This window comes from Herpailurus yagouaroundi, unplaced genomic scaffold (assembly GCF_014898765.1).
Source record: "Herpailurus yagouaroundi ecotype Mexico unplaced genomic scaffold, PumYag 67525, whole genome shotgun sequence".
In the NCBI taxonomy this organism is placed as follows: Eukaryota; Metazoa; Chordata; class Mammalia; order Carnivora; family Felidae; genus Herpailurus; species Herpailurus yagouaroundi.
The window spans coordinates 1,049,057-1,074,963 of NW_024420331.1; the positions used below are offsets into that span (position 1 = coordinate 1,049,057).

Below are 25,907 nucleotides of genomic sequence, written 5' to 3' on the forward strand. Positions count from 1 at the left end.
CCCCCAAAACAATCTTGGAAATATTTTTATCTTTATAAACATGATCCCACACCTTGATAGTGACTCTGTCTGCTTGTCAGTCCCCAGTAAGACTGACTAGAACAAAGAATGCAGCCCATGGTCTAAAGAAGTTTCCTTTGGCCTCCAATCTCTGCTCAGGTGTATTAGGCTAGGATCAACCATGCTTAATGATCTCACATCTATTTTTTTAATTCTGATATTTAAGAATATTTGGGGTGCCTTGGTGGCTCAGTCAGTTAAGCGACAGATTCTTAATTTTGGCTCGGGTCATGACCTCGTGGTTCATGAGTTCAATCACCAGGTCAGGCTCTGTGCTGGCCGAGAAGAGCCTGCATTGGGATGCTCTGTCTCCCTCTCTCTCTGCCCCTCTCTCACTTCGTCTCTCTCTCTCTCAAAAATAAATAAATAAACTTAAAAACACAAAAAGAATGATTCACTTGGGTTGTAAAAGTAAGTGGGGTGGATGCCTGCTTTTTTGATGAGTGCAATATAAGAACTCGTCTCCATTGTATATATAAACCACATCTTCTTTACCCATACTACTTGGCAATGAGAAAGAATGAAATCATGCCATTTACAGCCACGTGGATGGAACCGGAAGGTATTATGCTGAGTGAAATAAGTCAGTCAGAGAAGGACAGATATTGTATGTTTTCACTCATATGTGGATCTTGACAAACTTAACAGAAGATCACGGGGGAAGGGAAGGAGAAAACAAATAGTTACAAATAGAGAGGGAGGGAGGCAAACCACAAGACTTTTAAATACAGAGAACAAGCTGAGGGGGGATGGGAGGTGGGGGAGATGGGAAAGTGGGGGATGGGCATTGAGGAGGGCACTTGCTGGGATGAGCACTGGGTGTTGTATGGAAGCCAATTTGACAATAAATTATATTAAAAAAATAAAGATCAGAATAAAAAAAAAAAACTCATCCCATTCAATTCCAAAAAACCAGAAAACTATAGTGACTGGTTCCTCCAAAATAGTTTGGTGGTTCCTCCAAAAGGTAAACATACAACTACCTTATGATCTGGTCATTTCACTGCTCGGTATATACCCACAAGAATGGTAAGCAGGGACTCAAACAGATACTTGTAAAGCCATGTTCATGGCAGCATTATTCATAAGAACCAAAAGGTAGACACCACCCAAACTTCCATTGACAGATGAACGGTTAAGCAAATCAGGTGTATCCATACAATAGAATACAGACAAAGGAAAATAATTCAGCCTTGAAAAGGAATAAAATCATTCTATACACTATACCATGGATGAATGTTGAGGACATTATGCTAAGTGAAATGAGCTACACACAAAACAACGAATACTTTAGGATTTCACATTATATGAGATATCTACAATAGGCAGATTCAGGCGCGCCTGGGTGTCTCGGTTGAGTGTCCAACTTCGGCTCAGGTCGTTATCTCGTGGTTCATGAGTTTGGGCCCCATGTCGGGCTCTGTGCTGCCAGCTCAGAGCCTGGAGCCTACTTTGGATTCTGTCTCCCTGTCTCTCTGTCCCTCCCCTGCTCGCTCATTCATTCTCTCTCCCTCTCTCTCTCAAAAATAAACAAACATTTAAGAAAATTAAAGAAAATAGGCAGATTCATAGAGACAGAAAGTAGAATAGAGGTTACCAGAAGCTGGAAGAGGGGGAATGGGAAGTTATTTAATGGGTACAGAGTTTCTGTTGGGGATGATGAAAAAATTCTAGAAACGGACAGTGGTAATGGTTGTATAACCTTCTGAATGTACCTAATATCACGGAATGGTACACCAAAAAATGGTTAAGATGTTACATAAAATTTACCATTCTGTTATATGCGTTGTTACACACAAAAAAATATACCACAAAACTCCAAAACTTTAGCCAGTGTTAGTGTGAGAAACGTATGAGTCAACCAGTAACGCACACAACTCTTGCAGCTGATGTTTTAAGTTACGAATGAGCTAGTAACATTTCTGTCTTGACCATTTCTAGAAAGCAATTGAAATGCTACACCTCCGTGTCACACTTTAGTTCTAGCCTCAGACAGCGAGTACAACTGGCCTCAGATTTACTACTGAACACTTTTTCTCCGTCCCAGAATGCCCTTACTATACCCTGACTTATTACTCTCACATGGCACACGACCAAGGACGAAGCAACCTCATGTCGGAAGACATAGAAGACACAGGAGATTAAGACGCTTTGCGTAATGGCCTCCCAACGTCTCTGAGACGCTAATGCGAAGTTAACTGACTGAGTCATGGCTTGAAAAAGAGACATGGAAAAAGCAAAGAGTTCACTGTTCACGGCGTCAGTTCTACCTACTTGATGAAGCAGTCCCGGCCATCCCTGTTCGCAGTCATCTCCCATCCATAGGGGGGTACCTGGTTCAAGCCCCAGGTTCCCGAGGGAGGTGGCCAGCCTGAAGACTTAGTCCTGTGGCTGGAAACAAAGAGAGAAAAAGAAGAGCATCATTCCATCTGACAGGTGAACATGTCTTTGGAAACAAACTCCAGGTGGAGCACAGCACTCGCTCCTTTCGGCTGCGGGCCGTGTCCTCACCTGGTTAAATGAATAATTATAAAGAACGTTTTTGTGACAGGTACCGCGCTCATCAGTTTTCTTTATATTGTCTTCCTTCGTCACAGACACGCTAGCAGCTAAATACATGCATTCCGTCACACGTATTCCATTGGACAGACGAGGAAACAACAAAAGGCTCAGAAAGATGAAGTAACTTGACAAGGACCTACTAGCCATTTTGAACAGAAGTTTTCTACACTTTCCATGGCACTTCACAACCCTGATACCATACATTAGGAAGCGCAGCACATAAATAGATATACTGCCACAATATAAATACATACATGTGAGCACTGTTTTTATGGATTTTTTAAAAATTGTTTTAATGTTTATTTTTAAGAGCGAAGGAGAGAGACAGAGCATGAGCAGGAGAGGGGCAGAGAGAGAGGGAGACGCAGAATCCGAAGCAGGCTTCAGGCTCCGAGCTGTCAGCACAGAGCCCACCGCGGGGTTCAAACCCACGAGCCGTGAGACGACCTTTGCCGAAGGAGGACACTTAACCAACTGAGCCACCCAGGCGCCCCGGTTTTGATGGATATTAAGCACATAACACGAAGCCACAGTTTCCTGGACTCCTCTAACCAAAGCGCAAACTTTCCACTCATATAAACCACACCCCAGTCAATGTGAGTCATAAAACTGGAGACAAACTCTCCATTTAAGTAAGTTGCAGTGGAGATCCACACATTAGCTTTGACACTTTCCAGTCCAAACCTTACATTTCAATCATCAGGAAAAGGGAAGGGTAGGCTACAGAGTATTTTCTACAAGCAAAACGGAAGGGGAAGTCATTGCATGTGACAAGCCCTTGTGACAGGCAGGGCTTCCACCGTTTTCAAGGCCATGCAAAACTGCTTTGGAGCAGGGCCATGGCCACGAAATACGTAGAGCCACTTTTGAGTCGACCAACATCCCTCCTCATTTGCTCCATTCACGCTACGTGAATTTCTTTCCTGGATGACCTAGAAGATTGGGGCACTTCCAAATCGCAAACTGACGTCAACCCCTGTAGGGGGAAAACAGTGATGGCATTTCCAGGGCCTTGCAGTCAGCATCTCGGCACTGCGCCTGGGAGCCTCTTATGGGACACTAGGCATGACACCCGTGATGTGCACAGGTGTATGTGGCAGCTCTAGGGCAGCAAGCAGGCAATTTGGGGGTGTCACCTTTGCTGTGGGGACGCAACTTTTACTTCCCCAGAACACAGGGCAACTCACCCCCGTCGTGCACCCAACTCAGACATCCGATCATACACCCAACACTTCTCCAGGCGTGGGTGAAAGATGCCCATTTCCTGTAAGATTTCTAGGGAGGAACTCTGCTGCCTCATTGAAACCACCTTTGTTGCTTTTTTTCAACCTTCCTTTCAGTTTTTCCACATCCTTCACGAAGTGTGGTGAACAAGAGTTCACAAATCTAATACAGGTCTGGCAAATTTAGAATCCCATTAGAAGAGTCATTCTTGCCCCTTGACTATTAAAAGAAAAGGCAAGGCCACACTTTCTGTTCCTCTTATTCGCGCAAAATTCAGCAGTGGCAATTTCCTCTGGAGGTTTTATAAAAACGTGCTGCTTCCTGGCAGTTGGAGAGCACACAGTTTCCACCTCGCGGCAATACCAAATAAACGCCAATTTCTCTCAAGTACCAGAGAACGCATTTAGAGTGCTTTCTAAGGTTGGACAAAGGACAAAAGTCCTTATTGGTATAAATACAGCATATCCTGTTATTAAAAAGTTTTCCAAAACCAACACTACAGTAAGAGGTGATACAAAGATTAGTCTAGTGAAAAGTGGTCTATGCAAACAACGTAACTATTTATTCTTCATGACTACATTATGCGCTGTATCACAATGTTACTTGTTCTCAGAGGGGGCAAACCTATTCAAAACAAACTGTCTATACTTTTAGGTATTCTTCTCTTTTCTTGGCCACACCCAGCAATGTCAAAAACACTAAAAGAAAGACACAGAAGGCTTCCTAATATAATGGACACATAAAAATATGGTATTATAACAAACTGGAGTGAGCCTGAATTTTATCATAAAGTACATTCTTCCCCGTCCAGTATGTTCAGGAAGCACAGAACAACAGTTCACCAAGATGTTTTTCAATAAAGCCTTTTGTCAGCTAATACTAGAATAGTCTACAAACGCTTATTCGTTCAAGGGACGTCAGCTGATAGAACAAAATTGCATAACGAAAATCAGACACGTCTGTATGTCTATCTGTTAACGTGTTCACATAAAAAAAAATGGCTTGGGAAGGAATTAGGAGAACTTGGCCAATTAAAATGCACAAAGAACAACAACAACAAAAAAATACCATCCTAAGTATCTAACCGTAAGAGTCTTGACAAAAATTAAGGAAAAGAGTCATAATGATGGAGGGATTTGGGCTCTTCCTTCTGTGAGGGAGATTGCTGGAGGTTTCCCCCGCACACACACCTTCCCCACAATATCTACCCTTGGAACCTGGTGGTTTGCTCTCAATTTACAAGGGAAATGCTCTGGGGACCTCTTTCCCTGGCTCCAAGCTCTGTGTCTTCACTAAACTTCCGTAGAGTTCTCTGATGCATGTATTACACCTATGTCGACACCGCTCTGTACAGAACTCCTCAGTTCTGGAAATAATGCTGACTCTGTGTCCCAGTGTGGGGTGCATGCCCTTTATTCCACACACCCACCTCCTTGAGAGTCCACTCGGAGGCATTCTTCCCAGGTGCTGACACCTTTTGTGATTTCTCGTCTTCAGAGAATGTCCTACTTTTCTTGTCCCAGTTCCTATCAGCCACTAAGTCCCTCTTGACCACTTCTATGGCACTCTAAGACTATTTTAGAAGTAGGAACCTCCAGTTCCGCTCAGCTGTCAGCACTACAGAGGATGGCAAGCAGGTTGGCTCGACTGAAATCATTTGCAAGAATGTCCGCCAGCCTAGGGTTGCCAGGTTTGCCACCTGTAGATACAGGACACCAAGTTCAATGGGAATTTTGCATACACAACAATCTTTTCACAGAAGGATATCTCATATAATATTTGGGGGATACAAATTCTAAAAAAATTGATTCATCATTTATTTGATACTCAAATTGTACCAGGAATCCTGCATTTTATCTGCAAAATCTACACTAGCCCCTCAAATAAATGGATACCCAGATTCTCTCACAGAATCAAAGAGGACAGCTTATCGATGGAATTAAAATATCACAGCCCAGAATCTTTAAGATTTGCCCTCACCTAGTAGTGGGACCAAATCCTACCATCACAGAGTCTATGATGTGGTAAGAAGCACACTCAGCTTGCTCACTGACCAAAAAGCACGCCCCTTACGTGCCAGTGGGGGTGACAGGGAGATTACAAGTAGGCATGTGGTATAAGTTTATTTCCCATATTGAGCGGAAAAGAATCACCTTGCAGTGCTGGATAACTATAAAGACTACCACATCCTAGAAATTACAGTTAAGCAGGTCTGGATTAGAACCAGGAATCTATGAGTGAGCAAGTGAGCAAGTGAGAGAGAGAGGGAGAGAGTTGAAAGAAGCGATTCACATAATTATTATTTTGGGGGTAAGATTGCTAGATCTACCAATGAATAATTTTTAATATAAGTATGTCCCATGAAAATATTTGGGATATATCGGTAGGAAAAAAAAATATTTGCAGTTTATTGAAAATCCAGATTCAACTGGATAGCCTGTAGTTTATCAGGCAACCATGGGGTTTGGAACATATCCAGCAGCACAAGCACATCTTTGGATTTTTGCATAATGTGAAAGCTGTATTTCATCGAGATCTTCAAGCGATTAAGAAACGCATGAAAGTTTCCTAAGTGCAGACCGAGTTAGTGGTTTCCAATGTGAAGCCTGGCTGCACACTGGAATCACGTGGTGAAACTTGTTAACTCCAGATGCCTGAGACCAAGGCCAACCCAAGTGACTCAGAGTATCAGAGGATGAGGCCCAGGCATTGGTATCTCACCCCAAGATGGCGGCCCACCGGTAAGGGTAATTCCACCATTGTACTTGAGCCGATTGCATCAGAGGAGGAAGGTCTGGCACTCAAGAGCCTGTACATTACAGCAGCACCAAGCAATCTGTCACAGATGCAAATTCTTGGCCACAACCCAAGACTACGAGGCACAAACCTCTGAGGTGATGGGGCTGACCCAGTAACCTTTGTTTAACGGGCCTCCAGGCAATACTGGTGCCCACTCAGCTTTGAGAACCACTGGGTTGCAATCAGACTGTCTTTAATCCAAGTTCTGCCATTTCTTTTCCATAATCTTGACCAAGTTCATCGACCTCTAACCTACCCGGTCCCAGCCAGTTTGGAAATGGCGGTAATACATCCGGGTCCTTGGGAAAATATTAAGGTAGTTTTGTATAGCGCTCAGTACACTAAAAGGTCTCTGCTGGCAAAATCTCAACCCAGCACTTGGGACAATACAGGATTTTGGGGGGTTATGCAGGAATAGGTGGCTTTATTCACTCTCTAAATAGAAAAAGGGTGAAAGGCTCAGTCTTCTATTCTTCAGTCTGGCAGGAACAGGGCAAGAAGGGGCTGAATCAAGCCAGTTATACCTTCTTACAAGGTCACGAGTTGAGTTCAGCTGTTCTCAAAGCTGCCGAAAACATCAGAAAGTTTTACCCGGGGAGCCAATAACCCCAGCTGTGTGTGATGCTGGGTACAGAGGGCCAGTCTCCACTGGTCTCAGGCCACGCCTTGAGATTTCTTGCAACCACAACGTTCTCTCGCTTCAACCTGAGATCATGGTTGTGTGAACCACTTTCAAACACTTAGCTCAGCCATAAAAATAGCGACCTACATTGCGAAGGCTATTTCAGTCAGTCCAGAAATTCCCGACCGATGACTGAACTGGTTTGCAACTTTGTGCTTCTTACATCTATTGCTTGCAACAGACTGAAAATGTCCTGGACAAAAAAGATCTTCACAGATGATATGAAGTGAGAGTAGCCATGAAGTACACGTGCGTGTCTCTGGCCCTGGACCCAATCGTGATGGCAAATCTGTCCAAGGAGAAGGCAGGCTCTTAGAAACCACATGAAGGCCAATACAGTGACCTGAGTTCTTAGAAACACACCTCAACATCAGAGAAGGGCATAATGTTGGCGACAAGGAAGGGGAGGTCTGGTTCCAAAGTCCTGACTCAAACAGATTCAAATGGTGCCACTCAGAGCCATGTAGTGGTTACAAGGCATGCAGTGCACAAGACCCGGCCCCCTCCACAAAGACCAAGTGACAACAGCGCCCCTGCATAACTTATGAACTTGTTGGGAATAAGAAACAAAATGATGGGGGCACCTGGGTGGCTCAGTCGGTTAAGCGTCTGACTCTTGATCTCGGCTCAGGTCAGGATCTCATGGTTCATGTGTTCTAGCCCCAAGTCGCACTCTGCACCTACAGTGTGGAGCCTGCTTGGGATTTTCTCTCTCCCCCTCTATCTCTGCCCCTCCCCCTCTCTCTCTCTCTCTCTCTCTCTCTCTCTGCCCCTCCTCTGTACTCCTTCTCTTTCTCTCTTTCCCTCTCAAAATAAATAAATAAACTTTAACAACAACAAAAAGAAACAAAACGATGAATGTACAATTCTTACGACATTATTGGATAGATACCTGGTGCTCAAAACACTTCGGTTGAAAACCAAACAAACAAAAAACCCCAAGCATTCTCAGTGTTTCCACTTAAAGTCAAATTAAGGAAAGCAGAATGTGTCTTTCCATCAGAATGAAAGACTTCAAACCCCAGGTGTGCCAGTGAATAGCTTCACGGCTTGGGGTAATGGAACCAAGTGGTTGGCCTCTCTGGGTTGTATTTCTATGCGTAAAAATCAAAACACCAACATCCAGCTGTCAGTGATGTCACACACGGGAATGATCTATGCAAAGTCCTAAGGTACAGTCGCTGACTCATTGAGAACAGTCTCATCAAATGCTGTTGTTATAAGCGCTTATTGCGAGGAAGGCAATTTTTGTATTTGATTTTGGAGTTTCAAGAACACTTCTATATACAGAATTTCTTTTGATATTCACTAGTTGGTTTCATCATGCAACAAAATGCCTGCTGAAGCATTAGTGGGGAAGAGGGTACAGCCTCCCAAAAAGCACCCTATGCAGCATTCCTACTGCTTTGACACAGCTAGGAAGGAGCGTGTCTATGCTGAACTCAGGGCTTCCCACCCCAAGTTCCATATTCCTTACACAGTGTCATACTGAAGTGTGACTCATGGGCTTATTTATAAACCTGGTAATATTTAGGACCACTGGCCAGAATCAACCTGCATCCTTTGAGAGTGGTGTTGAGAAAATTATTATTACGTCCATTTCGGATACGGTAAAACCTAAGCCACGTTTATTCGGTTATTCATCCTCGACATATAATGACTTCAAAAATCCAACGAAATCAAATTGTGACCCAGAATTTGATCATCCTTGTCTCTCTGGACTCGCAAGGATTGTTTTCAGAATACCCCAAGGTCATACACTGTTACAGATGATGTTACAAAATATAAAGCATTTTCTCATTTCTATTGCTTTCAGTGGTGGATGCGTTGTAGTTCCCCAAAATCCACAGAACTCCTAACTTCAAATCCTAATGATGCGCAAGCAGGTGATATACAAAGTATCTTGTACACTGACATGACATATGGTTTAAGGTAAAGGAAGTGGAAAGGAATTGGGAGAAACGAATAAAGAATTGTTCTGGGTGAATTGAAAACATTCCACGTTTGGTGGCAGCCTTGATGTGCCCTAATTGGACGAGAGGGGCCCTGTGCTGCGAAGGTTCTTGCCTCCGTGGATGAGGACTGGAGAAGTCTTTTCCTTCCAGTTAGTCATGCAGTGTGCTAACTCAGAACATAACTCTCTTCATGCAATCAGGCTTCAGTACAAAAGTCACAGTATTAAACTCACACACGAGACAAGAGCTTTCCATCCAACTGCCCTTTTGTAGATGCATCTGGTGCCGGTGCGTGTGTAGAAAGCTTGATTGATAATCAAAATAATATCAAAGCCTTCCAGACACAAGTACAACTCACCCTACCCATCGTTTATAAGATTTCACTTCTGTGTCAACTAGGAATATGAAAAAAAAAATACAGTAAAAAGGGAAAAGCAGGTAGTTAACAACTGATTATTCTTGTCAAACCTCATAAACGGAGAAAATATATAAATTCCAAAGTCATTTTAGTCAAACGGGAGTGTATTCTTAATCAAGAGTTTGACTGTGCTAAAAGACATTTGGATATATATTTTGATAACCAAATTTAAACATTTTTCTGATTACTTTCACCTGCTACCCATACCTAGAGTCCCTAAACGTTGCACAGAGTGGTGGCCATTAAGGGTATCTGTAGGTTTGCCTTCAATTAAACTTCTGATATTTGCGAAGTGCATTTGCATTCATCTGCTCGCTAAATTCACGAATTCTGTGAATCAGGAAGGACAATTATAATCAGCCCTGTACCACTCAAAAGGAAACAGACACAGACTGGACAAATCAAGATTGGATCCACTTTTGCTGGAGTGCTGTCATTCTAGCTCAATAGTTCAGAGTCCTAGCTCCCAGGTAAGCATGTGATGTCAAGTGGGCATGCTGAGCTGGGCGAGGGCCTGCAAAGGGGGTCTTTTTCTCCATTCTATCTCTTCTATTCACACTAGTGTCTAGCAAATAAGAGATCCTCAGTGGGAAGTGAATTAATAAGAGGAAACCAAGGTACACGATGCTTCTAACACAGAACCTTAGGCATTAAAACTGTGGCTCCCTGCCTTCACAAGATTCAGGTGTTTTTTGGGGGAGGTTGGGGGGTGGGGAGTGGGTTTACTCTGCTTGTGTCTTCACTTATATCCTGTAATAAAACTGCATTATGTTTGTAAATAAAAATTTATGTTAAACAAAAGAAAATGAGAAAAGGATAGGATTTCATATGGATTTCTGGTGGGTTCAGGGGAGAAATTGAAGAAAGGCAGTAGTGAAATTTTGGAAACAAGGTGTTAGTGAGGCCATGAGTAAATATGCATGATAATATACTGTTCAGAGAGCATTTCAACAATCCCCTATGGAGAACAATTTAGCAGCTTCTATCCAATTTACAAATGTGTCTACCCTCTGGGCCCCCATCAGGATTGGAGGGATTCAAAAACTATGACACAAAGTAAAACACTGAGCGCCTATAAAAAACAAAGATTTGCTTTATACTGATCTAAAGGGGAAAATTAAATACAGACAAGATGAAGAAAGATACACAGCCTACTACCATTTCACTAAAATCAGGGAGTTAGGGGTGCCCGGGTGGCTCAGTCGGTTAATCATTCGACCTCAGCTCAGGTCATGAGCTCACGGTTCATGGGTTCAAGCCCTGCAACGGGCTCTGTGCTGACAGCTCAGAACCTGGAGCCTGCTTCGGATTCTATGTCTCCCTCTCTCTTTCTGGCCGCCCCTTCCCCCCCCCCCCCCCCCACTGGCTGGTGCTCTGACTCTCTCAAAAATAAATAAACCTTAAAAAATAAAATAAAATAAAATCAGGGAGTTAAAAAAGTTCACCTAAGACTAACCCTTAGAGTCTAGATTCAAACACAATGGCGTTAAAACCTGGCGCCACAGCTTTATCATCTGAATGCTATGGATAATCCTAACCACCTTGTAGGACTGTTGTAAGGAACACAATGATCGAGTGGTGAAATTGGGCACCATGGCTATAGCTTGTATGTATAGATGCACATAGCTAATAATGATTGAATATCTAGTATATGCCACAGGCTGTTGAAGGTACTTGCAATGCATCAGTGAACAAAACAGATGCTGAAAATAAGACTCATCAACGCAGGAAATAAACATCCCAATCATCTCATCACATCTGTGTGTGTGTGTGTGTGTGTGTGTGTGTGTGTGTGACTTAGCATCACATTAAATTTGTATAAGGCTATTGTGTGACGTTTAGACTAATTTACCTAATCATTCCCTGAACACACATATTTTTCATGTTCACAGTCCAGGTCTTTGTTCCTGCTAGTCCCTTGGGCTCAAACACGCATCTTCTTCTATTCCAACTCCACATACCTTGGCATACCTGTAACACTTGATCCCTCCTCCAAAACTCATCTCAAATGCCACTAACTGCGTAAAGCAATCCCTGAATACCCCCCTGAAATGATTTATCTCACTTCCCTGTGATGATTGGAAATAACGGTTTGCACTACAGAGGTGACATCCACACTACTGAACTACCAATAACTGTGTGAATCCTAGACGATAAGCTCCTGAGAGTTGATACAATTTCAAAAAAAACACCAAACGCTTGTGTCCTAATATATTTATTGCACCTTGAGTTCTTCTCATTTGCCTTGACACCTTGAATAGGAATAATCTCTTCTTTATCTCTTATATTGCCTAGCTGATTGTGATTATCATAAGGTCAGGGGTGACTGTCCCTCATCTTTATCTCCCTGGACTTCACACAGAACTTGGCCATGGTGGCTGTGCAATACATACTGTGTCTTAAATGAGCTGGTACACAAGTTTTCCTGTTACGCTTCGTTTACTAGCTGCTTCAAAATTGTACAGATGTGGGAAATTTAGCAATTGCTTTTGGAGGTGGGCAATAAACACATGAAAGCAATAACATAACCTCTTAATATTGCCTTCTGTTGTTGAATGGCCAGGTGGATGTATCTGTGCATGATGAGAATGTACACACAGGGGGTTCATGGGACTCCTAGGCCAACAACCCTCACCTCTCCGGTCAGTAATATTCACCAAGCAGTTCTGTAGAACTGCATCGAAATCCACAACCACTCTTTATCTAAGTATTCAGGGCATAATCTGGCAAATGGAAACCATTTTATAGTAGCATTTGTTTGAACAAAGAAATGAATGAATAGCAGTCAACTCTGTAGCGTCCTGCAAAATGAGCAATACGAGTGTGCCCAGGAGAGGCCAGGATTGCAAGAGAAGGACGCTGGAGCCCAGAATGGAACACCTTAGAATCAACAGCCACTTCGTACCTTGACATTCTTGAAAGCCTCCTGGTTTTGTAAAGACAACACCACAATTCGGAGGACCCAAATGGAAAGCAAATGTTTTAAATGTAAAGTTTACTGATGTTAAATTATTAGGCCTTGATTAAGTTCCTTGATATGAACTTGCTGTCATTATTTCTGTTCAGGGATCCCTTAGTGGGAAATGGCTCTTCATTCATGGCGAGCTTATAGTCCCAACCGTGATGGTGTCCCTGACTTACCATTTTGAGAAATTTCAATCACATAGAAAAGTAGAAAGAGTACAGTTAGCCATCCTCGGAATCTTCTCCTAGAGAAGTGGCTCTCAACAAGAGACAATTTTGCCCCCCAGTGGACATTTGACAATGTCTAGAGACATTGTCAGTCACAACAACTGGGGGTGGTGGAATGCGACTGGCATCTAGTGGGTAAAGACCAAGGATGCTGCTACAGCCTCCCTCCAAGTAAAAAAATATTTCTCCCCTCTCTTCATATATGTGAAATGTTTACTTGAAACATTTGATATTAAATAACAGATATCAGGACACTCCCCCCCCCCAAATTCTGTAGCATGTATCTCTTAAGAAAAAGGACACAGTCCTTTAAAACCACAATAGCCTAGGATCCTGGGAAGATGACGGCATAGGAGGACGCTGGGCTCACCGCGCGTCCTGCTGATCACTTAGATTCCACCTACACCTGCCTAAATAACCCAGAAAACCGCCAGAGGATTAGCAGAACGGAGTCTCCGGAGCCAAGCGCAGACGAGAGGCCCACGGAAGAGGATGACATGATATTATACATGGAAAATCCGACTCCACCAAAAGTCTGCTAGAACTGATACATGAATTTAGCAAAGTTGCAGGATACAAAATCAATGTACAGAAATCAGTTGCATTCTTATACACTAATAATGAAGCAACAGAAAGACAAATAAAGAAACTGATCCCATTCACAATTGCACCAAGAAGCATAAAATACCTAGGGATAAATCTAACCAAAGATGTATAAGATCTGTATGCTGAAAACTACAGAAAGCTTATGAAGGAAATTGAAGAAGATATAAAGAAATGGAAAAACATTCCGTGCTCATGGATTAGAAGAATAAATATTGTCAAAATGTCAATACTACCCAAAGCTATCTACACATTCAGTGCAATCCCAATCAAAATTGCACCATTCTTCTCGAAACTAGAAGAAGCAATCCTAAAATTCATATGGAAATACAAAAGGCCCCCAATAGCCAAAGTAATTTTGAAGAAGACCAAAGCAGGAGGCATCACAATCCCAGACTTTAGCCTCTACTACAAAGCTGTCATCATCAAGACAGCATGGTATTGGCACATAAACAGACACATAGACCATTGGAATAGAATAGAAACCCCAAAACTAGACCCACAAACATATGGCCAACTACTCTTTGACAAAGCAGGAAAGAACATCCAATGGAAAAAAGACAGTCTCTTTAACAAATGGTGCTGGGAGAACTGGACAGCAACATGCAGAAGGTTGAAACTAGACCACTTTCTCACACCATTCACAAAAATAAACTCAAAATGGATAAAGGACCTGAATGTGAGACAGGAAACCATCAAAACCCTAGAGGAGAAAGCAGGAAAAGACCTCTCTGACCTCAGCCGTAGCAATCTCTTACTCGACACATCCCCAAAGGCAAGGGAATTAAAAGCAAAAGTGAATTACTGGGACCTTATGAAGATAAAAAGCTTCTGCACAGCAAAGGAAACAACCAACAAAACTAAAAGGCAACCAACGGAATGGGAAAAGATATTTGCAAATGACATATCGGACAAAGGGCTAGTATCCAAAATCTATAAAGAGCTCACCAAACTCCACACCCGAAAAACGAATAACCCACTGAAGAAATGGGCAGAAAACATGAATAGACACTTCTCTCAAGAAGACATCCGGATGGCTAACAGGCACATGAAAAGATGCTCAACGTCGCTCCTCATCAGGGAAATACAAATCAAAACCACACTCAGATATCACCTCACGCCAGTCAGAGTGGCCAAAATGAACGAATCAGGAGACGATAGATGCTGGAGAGGATGTGGAGAAACGGGAACCCTCTTGCACTGTTGGTGGGAATGCAAACTGGTACAGCCACTCTGGAAAACAGTGTGGAGGTTCCTCAGAAAATTAAAAATAGACCTACCCTATGACCCAGCAATACCACTGCTAGGAATTTACCCAAGGGATACAGGAGTACTGATGCATAGGGGCACTTGTACCCCAATGTTTATAGCAGCACTCTCAACAATAGCCAAATTATGGAAAGAGCCTAAATGTCCATCAACTGAATGAATGGATAAAGAAATTGTGGTTTATATACACAATGGAGTACTACATGGCAATGAGAAAGAACGAAATATGGCCCTTTGTAGCAACGTGGATGGAACTGGAGAGTGTGATGCTAAGTGAAATAAGCCATACAGAGAAAGACAGATACCATATGTTTTCACTCTTATGTGGATCCTGAGAAACTTAACAGAAACCCATGGGGGAGGGGAAGGGAAAAAAAAAAAGGAGGTTAGAGTGGGAGAGAGCCAAAGCATAAGAGACTCTTAAAAACTGAGAACAAACTGAAGGTTGATGGGGGGTGGGAGATGGGCATTGAGGAGGGCACCTTTTGGGATGAGCACTGGGTGTTGTATGGAAACCAATTTGACAATAAACTTTATATTGAAAATAATACAATAAAATAAAATAAAAAAATAAAACCACAATAGCCTATCAAACTCAAATTTAATATTGACACAATATTGTATATACCCCATATCTATATTTCCCCAATTACACTTCCACTTTTACAGGTTTTCTGTTTGGTTCAGTATGCAAACAAGCTCTATATGCCTTCCATTTAGTTATGCTGTCCCTTTATTAAATCACGATGTAAGGTTGCAAAAGTATCATAAATTTGAGACTAGAAAAAATGATGCTGCCTTTTCACACCAAAAAAACCAACGATGACCAATGTTTGTACATCACACAATAGACTCAATACAAATGAGACTCCCAGAGTTCACAAAGTGCCTGCAGTCCACAAAGTGCCAAGCAATGATAGTGGCCCAACAGAGAGCGTTCATTGACTGAGCAGGCATATACGTTGGTGGAAGCCACTTTGCAAGACCATGATACTCATGTGGGATTAGGACAAGGCAGAAAGGGTCCCAAAGACTCCTCAGATTTTGTAAAGGCAGAGGCCAAGATGAGAACATGAAGTACCAAATTACCAACAAACAGAGTGGCCTAGAATTTATGATGAGGAAAATATACAGTCAGTAGTAAGAGGTCCCAAAATGTTGTATGGCAATGAAGGCAGACAGATAAGAGTGTGGCAACAGCACGCAACAGCCGCCCAGACAAGGGCTTGGAAATCAAAGAACATTCCACTTCAACTAGACAGCCCCTCACAGATGTCTTGATGTGCTATGAACCCAGTGCACAGGTTGACTAGGCTGGTCACATTGTCTGAGGAAGGCCAGACACCTATCTGTCCATTTTGTCCTTCCTCTCCCATGAAAGGATCTGAGGTGGCAAAAGAATCTTTGGAAAAGACAGTAAAGAGTTTGGTTTGGCTGAGGAGTTGGGAAAAGGTTTGCCAATCTGGACTACCAGAAGACTCAGAGTAGACACACAAGGCATTCTACAAGCTAAACCTCTACACAAAGAGGTCGTTCCAGTGAATCAACAACCATTCACTGCTATGGACTCCTTTCTCCAAGGTTCTGTGGTCCACCATGTGTGAACTAGCAACGCTATAATATATGGTTCCTACTCTCTGGGTTATAAAGTAGTTCTAGAACTTTTTTCTATTTTAGGCAGCCAGTGCCCCAAGACATTCAATTGAATCCCTCAATCGTTCAAAACATTTCATTGAGGACTTTCATGTCAGTCACTGTATGGGAATAGGGCTGTGACAAGCAGATAGGATGCTTGCCCACATGGAATTGAGAACATGACAGCCTGAGACATGCAATATATCACAGCTCGCCCAAGATGGACAGGTTGGGTACAGGCTCGGGTTGATCCAGGCACCCTGAGCTTTCATTCAAACTCCTCAGATAGGAGTCCCATGCTAGGAAATTCAAGTATCGGGAGACAAGGAACTCTTCCTTATACCTCTCAATTGGCCCACAAGCCAATTATTTCACCCATACTGACAATTAAATGCTTTTTTCCTACTTTATTGAGGGGTCAGACTTTTTTCTGTCCCTTATAATATGGAAGGCAAAAATGCCCTGGGACCCACCAAATGCATCATGATAGCTCTTGACAGTGATTATAAAATTAATAAAACCCACTATCGGCAAAATCTGCCAAATGGCCTAATCAAATTTTCCAATGTGTTGTTAAAACACTTTTGCAAACACTCCTCAATTTGAGAAGCAGATTCCTGTTCACATTTGACACTTTAATGGATGACTCATAACCGAATACTGCTACTCACCAAGCTTAGCCAAATCCAACTGGTGTCCCTCTGAACACCCTCACGAACGGTATATGAAAACATCAAACATTTCCCAAGTTACTTATCCATTCTGAAACTTATACTTTCACTGTTTGTTGAGGATACCCACATATCTTTTGATCAGTTTTCAGTGTTTACGGATTACCATATAAAGTATTTGCTTTTATAGACTGTAGTTTTCTTAACCTTCTTAGCCTTACTTTATGATTTTTTGAATAGAATGTTCAAACTATATCTGTTACCTATCTCCCAATTCATTAGTTTTTTAAAATTTTCCAAGTAAGATCATAAAATATTATTTAAAAATTATCCTCGCTTTGGTACTATTAGAAATAAAAAGGAAAGATTACTAAAAAGAAAGTGAGAGACAGAGGAAGGAACAGATATGACTCCATACGGACCATTTGTGAACGGACAGGAAGAAAGAATATAAATGGAAGAACACGAGCCTGGAAGGCCAGAGAGTAAGTTATACATTGGCCATTGATAACAGAGATGAGCAAACTTTGATCTAAAAACCCAGATAATAAGTATTTTCAGCTTTAAGGGTCATATGGTAACTGGGTTTATGTTGTATTACAGAACTCCGCCGTGATATCTAAGTAGTCAGACACTAAGGAAACTAACAGAAGTGGCTATGTTCCAATAAAACTTTATCTAGAAAAAAAAGTTGACATTCGGCCTACAGGCCATAATTTGCTGATCTGATTTACAATGACACCATGGAAGAGTCATTTATACTTTTACACCTCGGTTTTCTTAATCATAAAATTAAAGTGCTGGATCACATGATTCTGAGGTTCCTTTACTACCCAAATGTTCACCCTCAAAAATAAATAGGTCTCTTTCTCAAAGGCCACAACCCTTAACAGGATTGTACGAGACCCACACGGATACATTCTACAAGACTGTTTTTACACACAGGTAACAGTTCAACAGTCACAAAAAGTGAACAAGATTCCTATTTTACACAGCATTTGAGCCAAAGATAAAATCTTATACTTCAATCCATCACATACCTGAATATTTATGGGGAGATTTAAATCTCTGAACCATTTATCTTGTCTTCTAAATAGGGCCACTATCTGGATGAATGGTATTTCAAATATGCAATATGTAGGCAGTCTAAAACCATAATGGGAAAACTCACTCTAGTGGTTGCTTTCCAGAATTCAAATAAAGATTCTTTGTGACTTATATAAACAGTTCACAGGCTGATTGTTTTAGGGTTTTCAAATGTGATATTATAAGACGGTTTTAAGACCAAATAGTATGATGACTAATAACATTACTGCTGTTCGAGACCTATTCACAAATTCTAACCTACCAAAGGCCATTAATCTTCCAAGTGGAAATGAGTCTATTTTCAATCAAAAACATGCTTGACTTTGGTTTGCTATCTCAGTGTCTGCTGGCAACTGTTTTTTATTTACGATGAATTATAATCCCGAAAGAACAGGTGTTTATCCAATACCTGCTGACATTCTTAACAAGGTAAGGGAATAATACATTTAGGTCCACCTAAGGACACTGGCGCACTGAAATGTGCTGTGTGGTTTCTTTCCCCAGAGTTAGATTGCATTTCTAATGCTGTTAATGGGTTATAAATATATAAACAAAACACATGAACCTAGTGTACTTTATTTTCATCTAATTCTAGGAAAATTTCTGGTGACATTTCATTGAAAGCCATTTAATACAGAGATGGCAGGCTTTCTTCCTGCCCTTACATAACTGTTGGCACTCCCCATCACAACCCTGAATTCAAATGCATTTCCGTGGCTTCTCTTCACTTTCCTAAACTATTAATGTAGAAGCAACAAAGGTGCACGGGATGTTAAGTGCAGCAAATTAAAATTATTTCATTAACACTATGCTTAAATAACAAAGGGGAAAACATTATTTCATTAGATTTCTCAGTGTCTGCACACTGCCAAGGTCACCAAAAATACATTAGAACAGAAAAGTACAAAAGCTTCATAGAAGACATACACATTTTTAAAAATTTTTCCTTAAATTTTTATTTACATTTTAATTAGTTGACATACAGTGTAACACTGGCTTCAGGAGTGGAATTTAGTAATTCATCACTTCAAGCCCCACATTGGGTTCCATGCTGAGTGTGGCAGCTACTTAAAAAAATGTAAATTCCATTTATGAGTGAAATCATATGGTATTTGTCTTTCTCTGACTTACTTCGCTTAGCACAATACACTCTGAACTCCATCCACGTCTTTCAAATGGCAAGGTTTCACCATTTTTGATGTCTGAGTAATATTCCATTACACACCCACACCCACATCTTCTTTATCCATTCATCAGTCAATGGACACTGGGAATCTTTCCATAATTTGGCTATGGTTGATAATGCTGCTATAAACATCGGGTCAATCTATCCCTCAGGGACGTCCTACTACTTTTTGGGTGGGAGGATCTTTACCTAATTGTGAAGATCATAGGGAGAAAATATGTGCTAAAGATGATTTGAAAACTTTCAGGTAGGAATGGAAGCCAATTGCTGATGCTTCACAACCAGTATCGACCCTCTTCATATGTATTTTGGCTCTGTGCCTCCAACATCCCATTGATTAATCACCATTTCGTGAGTACAATTCCAACAGATGAAGACGGCGAACCCTGTCCTCAAGGAACAAACTAATAAAAAATAGGGCAGGGAGGAGATGCTGAGCATGGGCTTGAAACCTACATATGCAGTCTCCAGACTCCACATGGGGGAGCCATGATGATCATTTATGTGTTTAGAAAAGTTCCGAGAGCGGGAGTCTACCTAAAACCCTGCAAGTGAAAGGAAAGGTCTATATTGTTTGAATAATTATCAGCATTTCCCATTTGGCCTGTACGTTTTCATAAGAGATGGGATAACAATTATAGTTATCATGAATGTTACAAGAAAACCAATAGCAAGATAAATGGTGACATTACTAAAAATATTAGGGCTGCTTCATTTTTGTCCATCTTTTTCACTTTCCATTAATTTCATTCATAGTTTTCATTCCAACTGTTCCTAATACAGATATATTAACACTGAACACAGAAAAAGATCCAGAGATTCCCTGCCCCAGCTCGAGAAATGAACACAAGTAAACCCTGTAACCATTTTATGGATAGACATATGATCATTTTATAAATCAGAATCAAAACCATCATGTCATTTCCCTACGATATGTCATAAAGAAGAAATGACACAAAACACTGGGAAGACTATAAGCTCTGAATATTGCTACATCACGGAGTAATTACTTCCACAGCAAGAAAGACACTTATTTACAAACTGTGCAGCCTTCCAAATTATTGGAAAGTGCTATATTATAACCAAGTATGACATGCTCAGTTTTTATTAAACAAGTTCTAAAAATCTGCTCCTCTGATAATGCTAATAGATACTACGACCATGAATATTATTAGGAAAGAGACGTTAGCAACTACAGGATACGATTCTGAGAAAAGAACTGGAAAGCCTTTCATAATGAAAAGTGTCCCTTAAAACACAGCTTCTCCGACATTAACATGCATACATATTAGCTGAGCATCTTGTTAAAAGACAAGATTCAGATTCAACAGTACAGGTTGGGGCTGAAGATTCCACATTTCTACAGAATCCCAGGTGGCGGTGATGGCGCTGGTCCAAGGTGCCCAGCGGGAGTAGCAGGCTTAAACATGCTTCTGAAACAGAAAGTAAACTATCACTGCTAGACTTTGTAACTTGGGGCTCCTAGTAGATAGTGTCACAGGTGTATCTGAGTCCATTGAGGTTGGACTGGCAGGTATTTGACAGGATATAAGTCAATAATCACTCTTTACTGAACACTGACCTTTGGAGACTCAGGTCAAAGCAAAAGAGTCTGGGAGAACCGGTGTGAGTAAGGAAAACAAAAGAAAACAAACCAAAAATATGTCTCATGAATAATAGTGGTACTTCACATTTGTGGTCATCTTAGATTTACTATATGAGTATGGTGATCACCCAGTAAGTTGAGCTCTAAATCATTTCCATTCAAAACTGGAGAGCCTCACTTATAGTCTGGATTTAATTTTTTTTTTCAACGTTTATTTATTTTTGAGACAGAGAGAGACAGAGCACGAACAGGGGAGGGGCAGAGAGAGAGGGAGACACAGAATCAGAAACAGGCTCCAGGCTCTGAGCCATCAGCCCAGAGCCTGACGCGGGGCTCGAACTCACAGACCATGAGATCGTGACCTGGCTGAAGTCGGACGCTTAACCGACTGCGCCACCCAGGTGCCCCTATAGTCTGGATTTAAAAGGCTCACTCAACTGGGCAAGATTATGGGAAAGTGTCTATCTTAGAAACTATAACACAATCCACAACTCTTGAGACAGTACACAAGACTGGCATGGCCCTCATCTTTGGCCATGGCTTTGGTTCCTTAGAAAAGCAGAGTTTTGAAGCTCTGGGAAACCTTCCTAGAAGATCCAACCCTACTCCTGACTGCAAGACTTTATTGAGCACATATTTATCTTACAAACCCACTAAACTCTCTACAAACATAATCCGATTGCCTATTCTCACAGAACATATACCAGACTTGATGACAGGTAGCTGTTATACATAACATAATTTAAGAACATCAAAGAATAATCTAGAATGAGAATCCCCAAAAAACAATATACATCTGATTAGAACCATTTCTTGTGCAACCTCTTTCACAAAAGCTTAAATATCTCATGTAGAAATGGTGTCTCCCTTCTGTTCCCCATATCAGTGGACAGTAAATTACAGCCCATGGGTTTGGGCCATGCCCATTGATTTAAGTATTGTGTACAGTTGCTTTTTCGAGACAATGACAGAGTTGAATAGGGTGGAAGAAACCTTAAGGTGTACAATGGCTAAAATATTTACTATCTCGATCTTTACAGAAAGACTTTGTGAACCCCTCATCTAGACTAGTAATTAATTACCACCCTGACAAAATTTCCATTGTGTCTTGTATTCAAATCCACTCAAGACTAAGGAGGGGGGAAGGCGAGAGGGAGGGAGACAGAAGAGAAAGAGAGAGCAAGCGAGATCCAGAAGCAGGCAGGTGCACAAGCCCAGACAACAGGATTCGCATTATAAATGACACTTTATCCTACAGGGATACAGTTCTCTTGCAGGTTCTGAACCTGGTTATATCTGAAGAAGTCGGAGATGACCAGCACAAGGATTCACCTAAACATGGAGCTCAACCAGTATGGCTGAATGAAACGATCTGTGGCAAAAAATAAAGCCATGATATTTAGGGTGAAGAAATGACTAAGAGCAGCAAGCAAACATCTGATTATACCTGTAACTAAATTAACACAAACCAAATGGTGCTTTTGGCAGCAAAATGAAAATGGCTCTTACAGCCATTTTGTTTCACCGGGATTTTACAAGAGGTTCCATAATGAATTGCCACCATAAAATGCTCGATATTAGGACTACCAAACGGTGCATCTTCTAAGCCACAGCAGAGATAAAGAACACAGTCTCTGTCCTTTCCAATGCAAACAACCCAGAAGCTCAGCCCTTTCCATGCTGGTTTATGGGCTGTGTATTTCTCCTTCTGTTCCTGTACCCCCATTCATCTGTTATTTTATAATCTTAGCTAGTCTCCAAGGACCCAGCAGGAAGAAGAGGCAGTAATTGCACTTTGTAAGCAATTAACTTTTCTTCTCCTTTTAAGATTTACTCCTTTATGTTCACCAATTCTTAGAAACAAAACAAAAATATACACCTTTTGTCACTGCCACTAGAAAGAAGACTGAATATAATCCTTTCCAAATTACAGTATGCATCTAGTGTATGTTCTGGTGCTCAGCATTTCATTCATTTCCAACAAACTCCACACTTTTACAACTGTGAGTCCTGTGACCCACACAAGTACTATTAGTCACTAATATCACAGAATGAAAGAGTTCCCAAGATGCTGGTGACTTTTTTGCTTGCTACTTATTTATGTTTTCAGTGTTTATTTATTTGAGAGAGAGAGAGAGAGAGAGAGAGAGAGAGAGAGCGAGAGCAGGGGAGGGGCAGAGAGAGAGGGAGACACAGAATCTGAAGCAGGCTACAGGCTCTGAGCTGTCAGCAGAGAGCCCGAAGCGGGACTCAAACTCACGAACCATGAAATCATGACCTGAGCCAAAGTTGGACGCTTAACCAACAGAACTACACAGGTACCCCATTTTTTTGCTTTTTAAATATTTATTTAAAGTTCGTATTTATGGACAAAGCATGTTATTTCATTTGTTTCCCCCCACTAAATAAAAACAATGAAAAAATTTAAATCTTACCATACCCAGTTTCTATATCAAAATTTAATATATAGGGGCACCTGACGGTCTCTGTTGGGAGAACATTCGACTCTTGATCTCAGTGTTGAAAGTTTGAGCCTCGTCTTGGGTGTAGAGATTACTTATAAATAAAATGCAAAAGAAAAAAGCAGTACATAAACATAGAAAACCTTTTTTAAACTTAGAAACAATTTGGATAGAAAAGACTAGTAAGCATGGTGCTCTACACCCACCGTGGTCCTCGAACTCATGATTGTGCAATCAAGAGTCTCATGCTCCATCTACTGAGCCAGCCAGGCGCTCCAGTATGATGCTTAAATTTAATTTACTTGACAAAGACATGGAAGCAAAAATTATACAGTAAAAACTATACATGTCAGTAAATGAACTTTTCTAAAATTTATAAAATTCCTAAAGGACATGAAATGGGCCTTGATTTCATACAAGATGGGAATATAAATATTGCAATGAAAGATCTGGTACCCTATATCCAAATGTCATTCAACTGTAACAAGAACACCTACTTTATTTAGAAGATGATGAAGTATGAAGGATACATACAGGCTAAATTGGTGGACAGAAATGTTTGATAGTTCACATAATTAACTTTGTTTCTCTGTGGTGAATGGCAAAAACTAAGAGCTCTAACCAAATGGAAACCATACTCTCTGTAGGGTAAATGGAACTGGCTAGACCCATCCTTGAAACTGCTGTAAAATTCTCCCCTCCCTGCTGAAGCTTCCTTGCTCTAGTCTAGTACATGCTGGGGGCTCCAAATTCCTATACTTTTTACCATCTAACTCCTCCACCTGGTCATCCACAGGTACTCAAATTCAATACATCCAAATTGAACTCATGACCTTTCCTTCAGACCTACTCCCCTGCCTAATATCCCCATCCACACAAATTCCCATTGTATAAGTGGCAAACCTCGTACTCGGAGAGGCTACAGTGAATTCAAATGCATTCCTTGGAAGATGCCTGCCTTCTCTTGCCTTTGAGTGTTTAAGCTTCCTAAATCCTCAAGCAGACAAGCGCTCTCCAATACACATTCCCGAATGACCTTGGCCTAATGGTTCATCCTCCATCAAACTTTCTGTCAACCTGCTTTGTCCAAAATGGTAGCCACACACCACATATAGTTACTTTTTAAGATGATTTTATACTTAAGTAATCTCTACACTCAACATGGGGCTTGAACTGACAACCGTGAGATCAAGAGTGGCATGGTTCACCGACTGAGCCAGCCAGGTGCCCCACACAACATATAGTTATTAAACACTGCAAATTTAGTGAGTACTCACGAAGATGTGCTATATGTGTAAAATATGTGTAAGATTTCAAAGATTTAATAGCAAAAAAGGAATATAAAATGATTCCAGAAATTTTTATAAATTCATTATATATTGAAACAATGCTATTTAAAAAAAAAAAAAGAAACAATGCTATTTTAAATATAAATTGGGTTATGCAAAATATACTATTCAAGTTAATTGCTCCAGTTCCTTTTTAATTGTAAAATGTGGCTGGCAGAAAAATTAAAATAACACATGTGGCTCAGATTATTATTGGACTGTCCTGTTCGAGACTTCTGGGAGAGGGTCAGGTGATCTTCCCACAGATTCGTTTCTGTCTCCCATTCGTTGTCTTAATTTCCCAGGTGGCTTCTGTATGCGTTCTGAGTTCTGTTAGCTGCTTGAAGCAGCGACCTTGTTGTCTTGGTCAGGATGATACCCATAGGAGACATTCACGTATGGTTGTTGAATGACAAGAACTCCAATAAGAATCAAGAAACAAGAATTTCAGTCACCTCCCCCTCCTAGGTCATGAAGACTGTGACAGATTAACATACATTATCTCCACCAGCCCTTCTAAATTCAGTGAGTGAAATATCTAATATGGATTATTAAAAGATCGTCTTTTTCTTTATCGGATATTTAACAACAAATGCCTTGTTTTCCTTCTGGTCTTCCACAAGACTCAGTAAATGCTATCACCTGAAAAGTCATTATCCATTCAATGAATAGGAAGCTAAAAAAGTTGCTTACAAGTTCTACTGAGTGGGCCTGATGCTGAAGAAGAACTATGGAACTTAGTGGACTCCTTCAATCAGGTACAAATGTGGGATCTCTGCCCTCAGAAGAGAAAGACCGAGGGCAGGGGCTGGGGCCACAGGTGAGAAGGGGGAAGAAGAGACACCTTACTGGGAGTGTTGGCAAACTCCGAAAAGCACCTAGGCAAGTTTCCCACACACTCCTCAGGAAGCCAGTATACAGGAAGGGCTGTTTCCAGGGACTCACCCTTTCTTCTCTTTCCTCCTCTATACAGTAAGGAGCAAGGAAGGACTGCCCAACAGGGATTGTGTATTACTACACCCAGTGAACCATCTAGCTCCAGGACCGTGTCTCAAAATCCCAAGTCACCGATTCTGTATAGATCATGACGCTCTTTGGAGGAAAGTAAACAATCTTAATTTATAAAGGACCAACCAAGAACACAACTGAACTGCAAAGATTTAATAAAA

General features: G+C 41.2%; 1 protein-coding gene across 5 annotated transcripts in view; it reads right to left on the reverse strand.

Annotated features, from left to right (window-relative positions):
- FRMPD4 (FERM and PDZ domain containing 4) overlaps window positions 1-25,907 on the reverse strand; it is an 868,248-nt gene that overhangs the window by 184,637 nt on the left and 657,704 nt on the right. For all 5 annotated transcript variants that reach the window (XM_040467604.1, XM_040467603.1, XM_040467607.1 and 2 more), the window contains one exon: window positions 2,335-2,451. In XM_040467604.1, coding sequence (XP_040323538.1) covers window positions 2,335-2,451 — 117 coding nt within the window. The remainder of the gene's footprint in view (window positions 1-2,334; window positions 2,452-25,907) is intronic.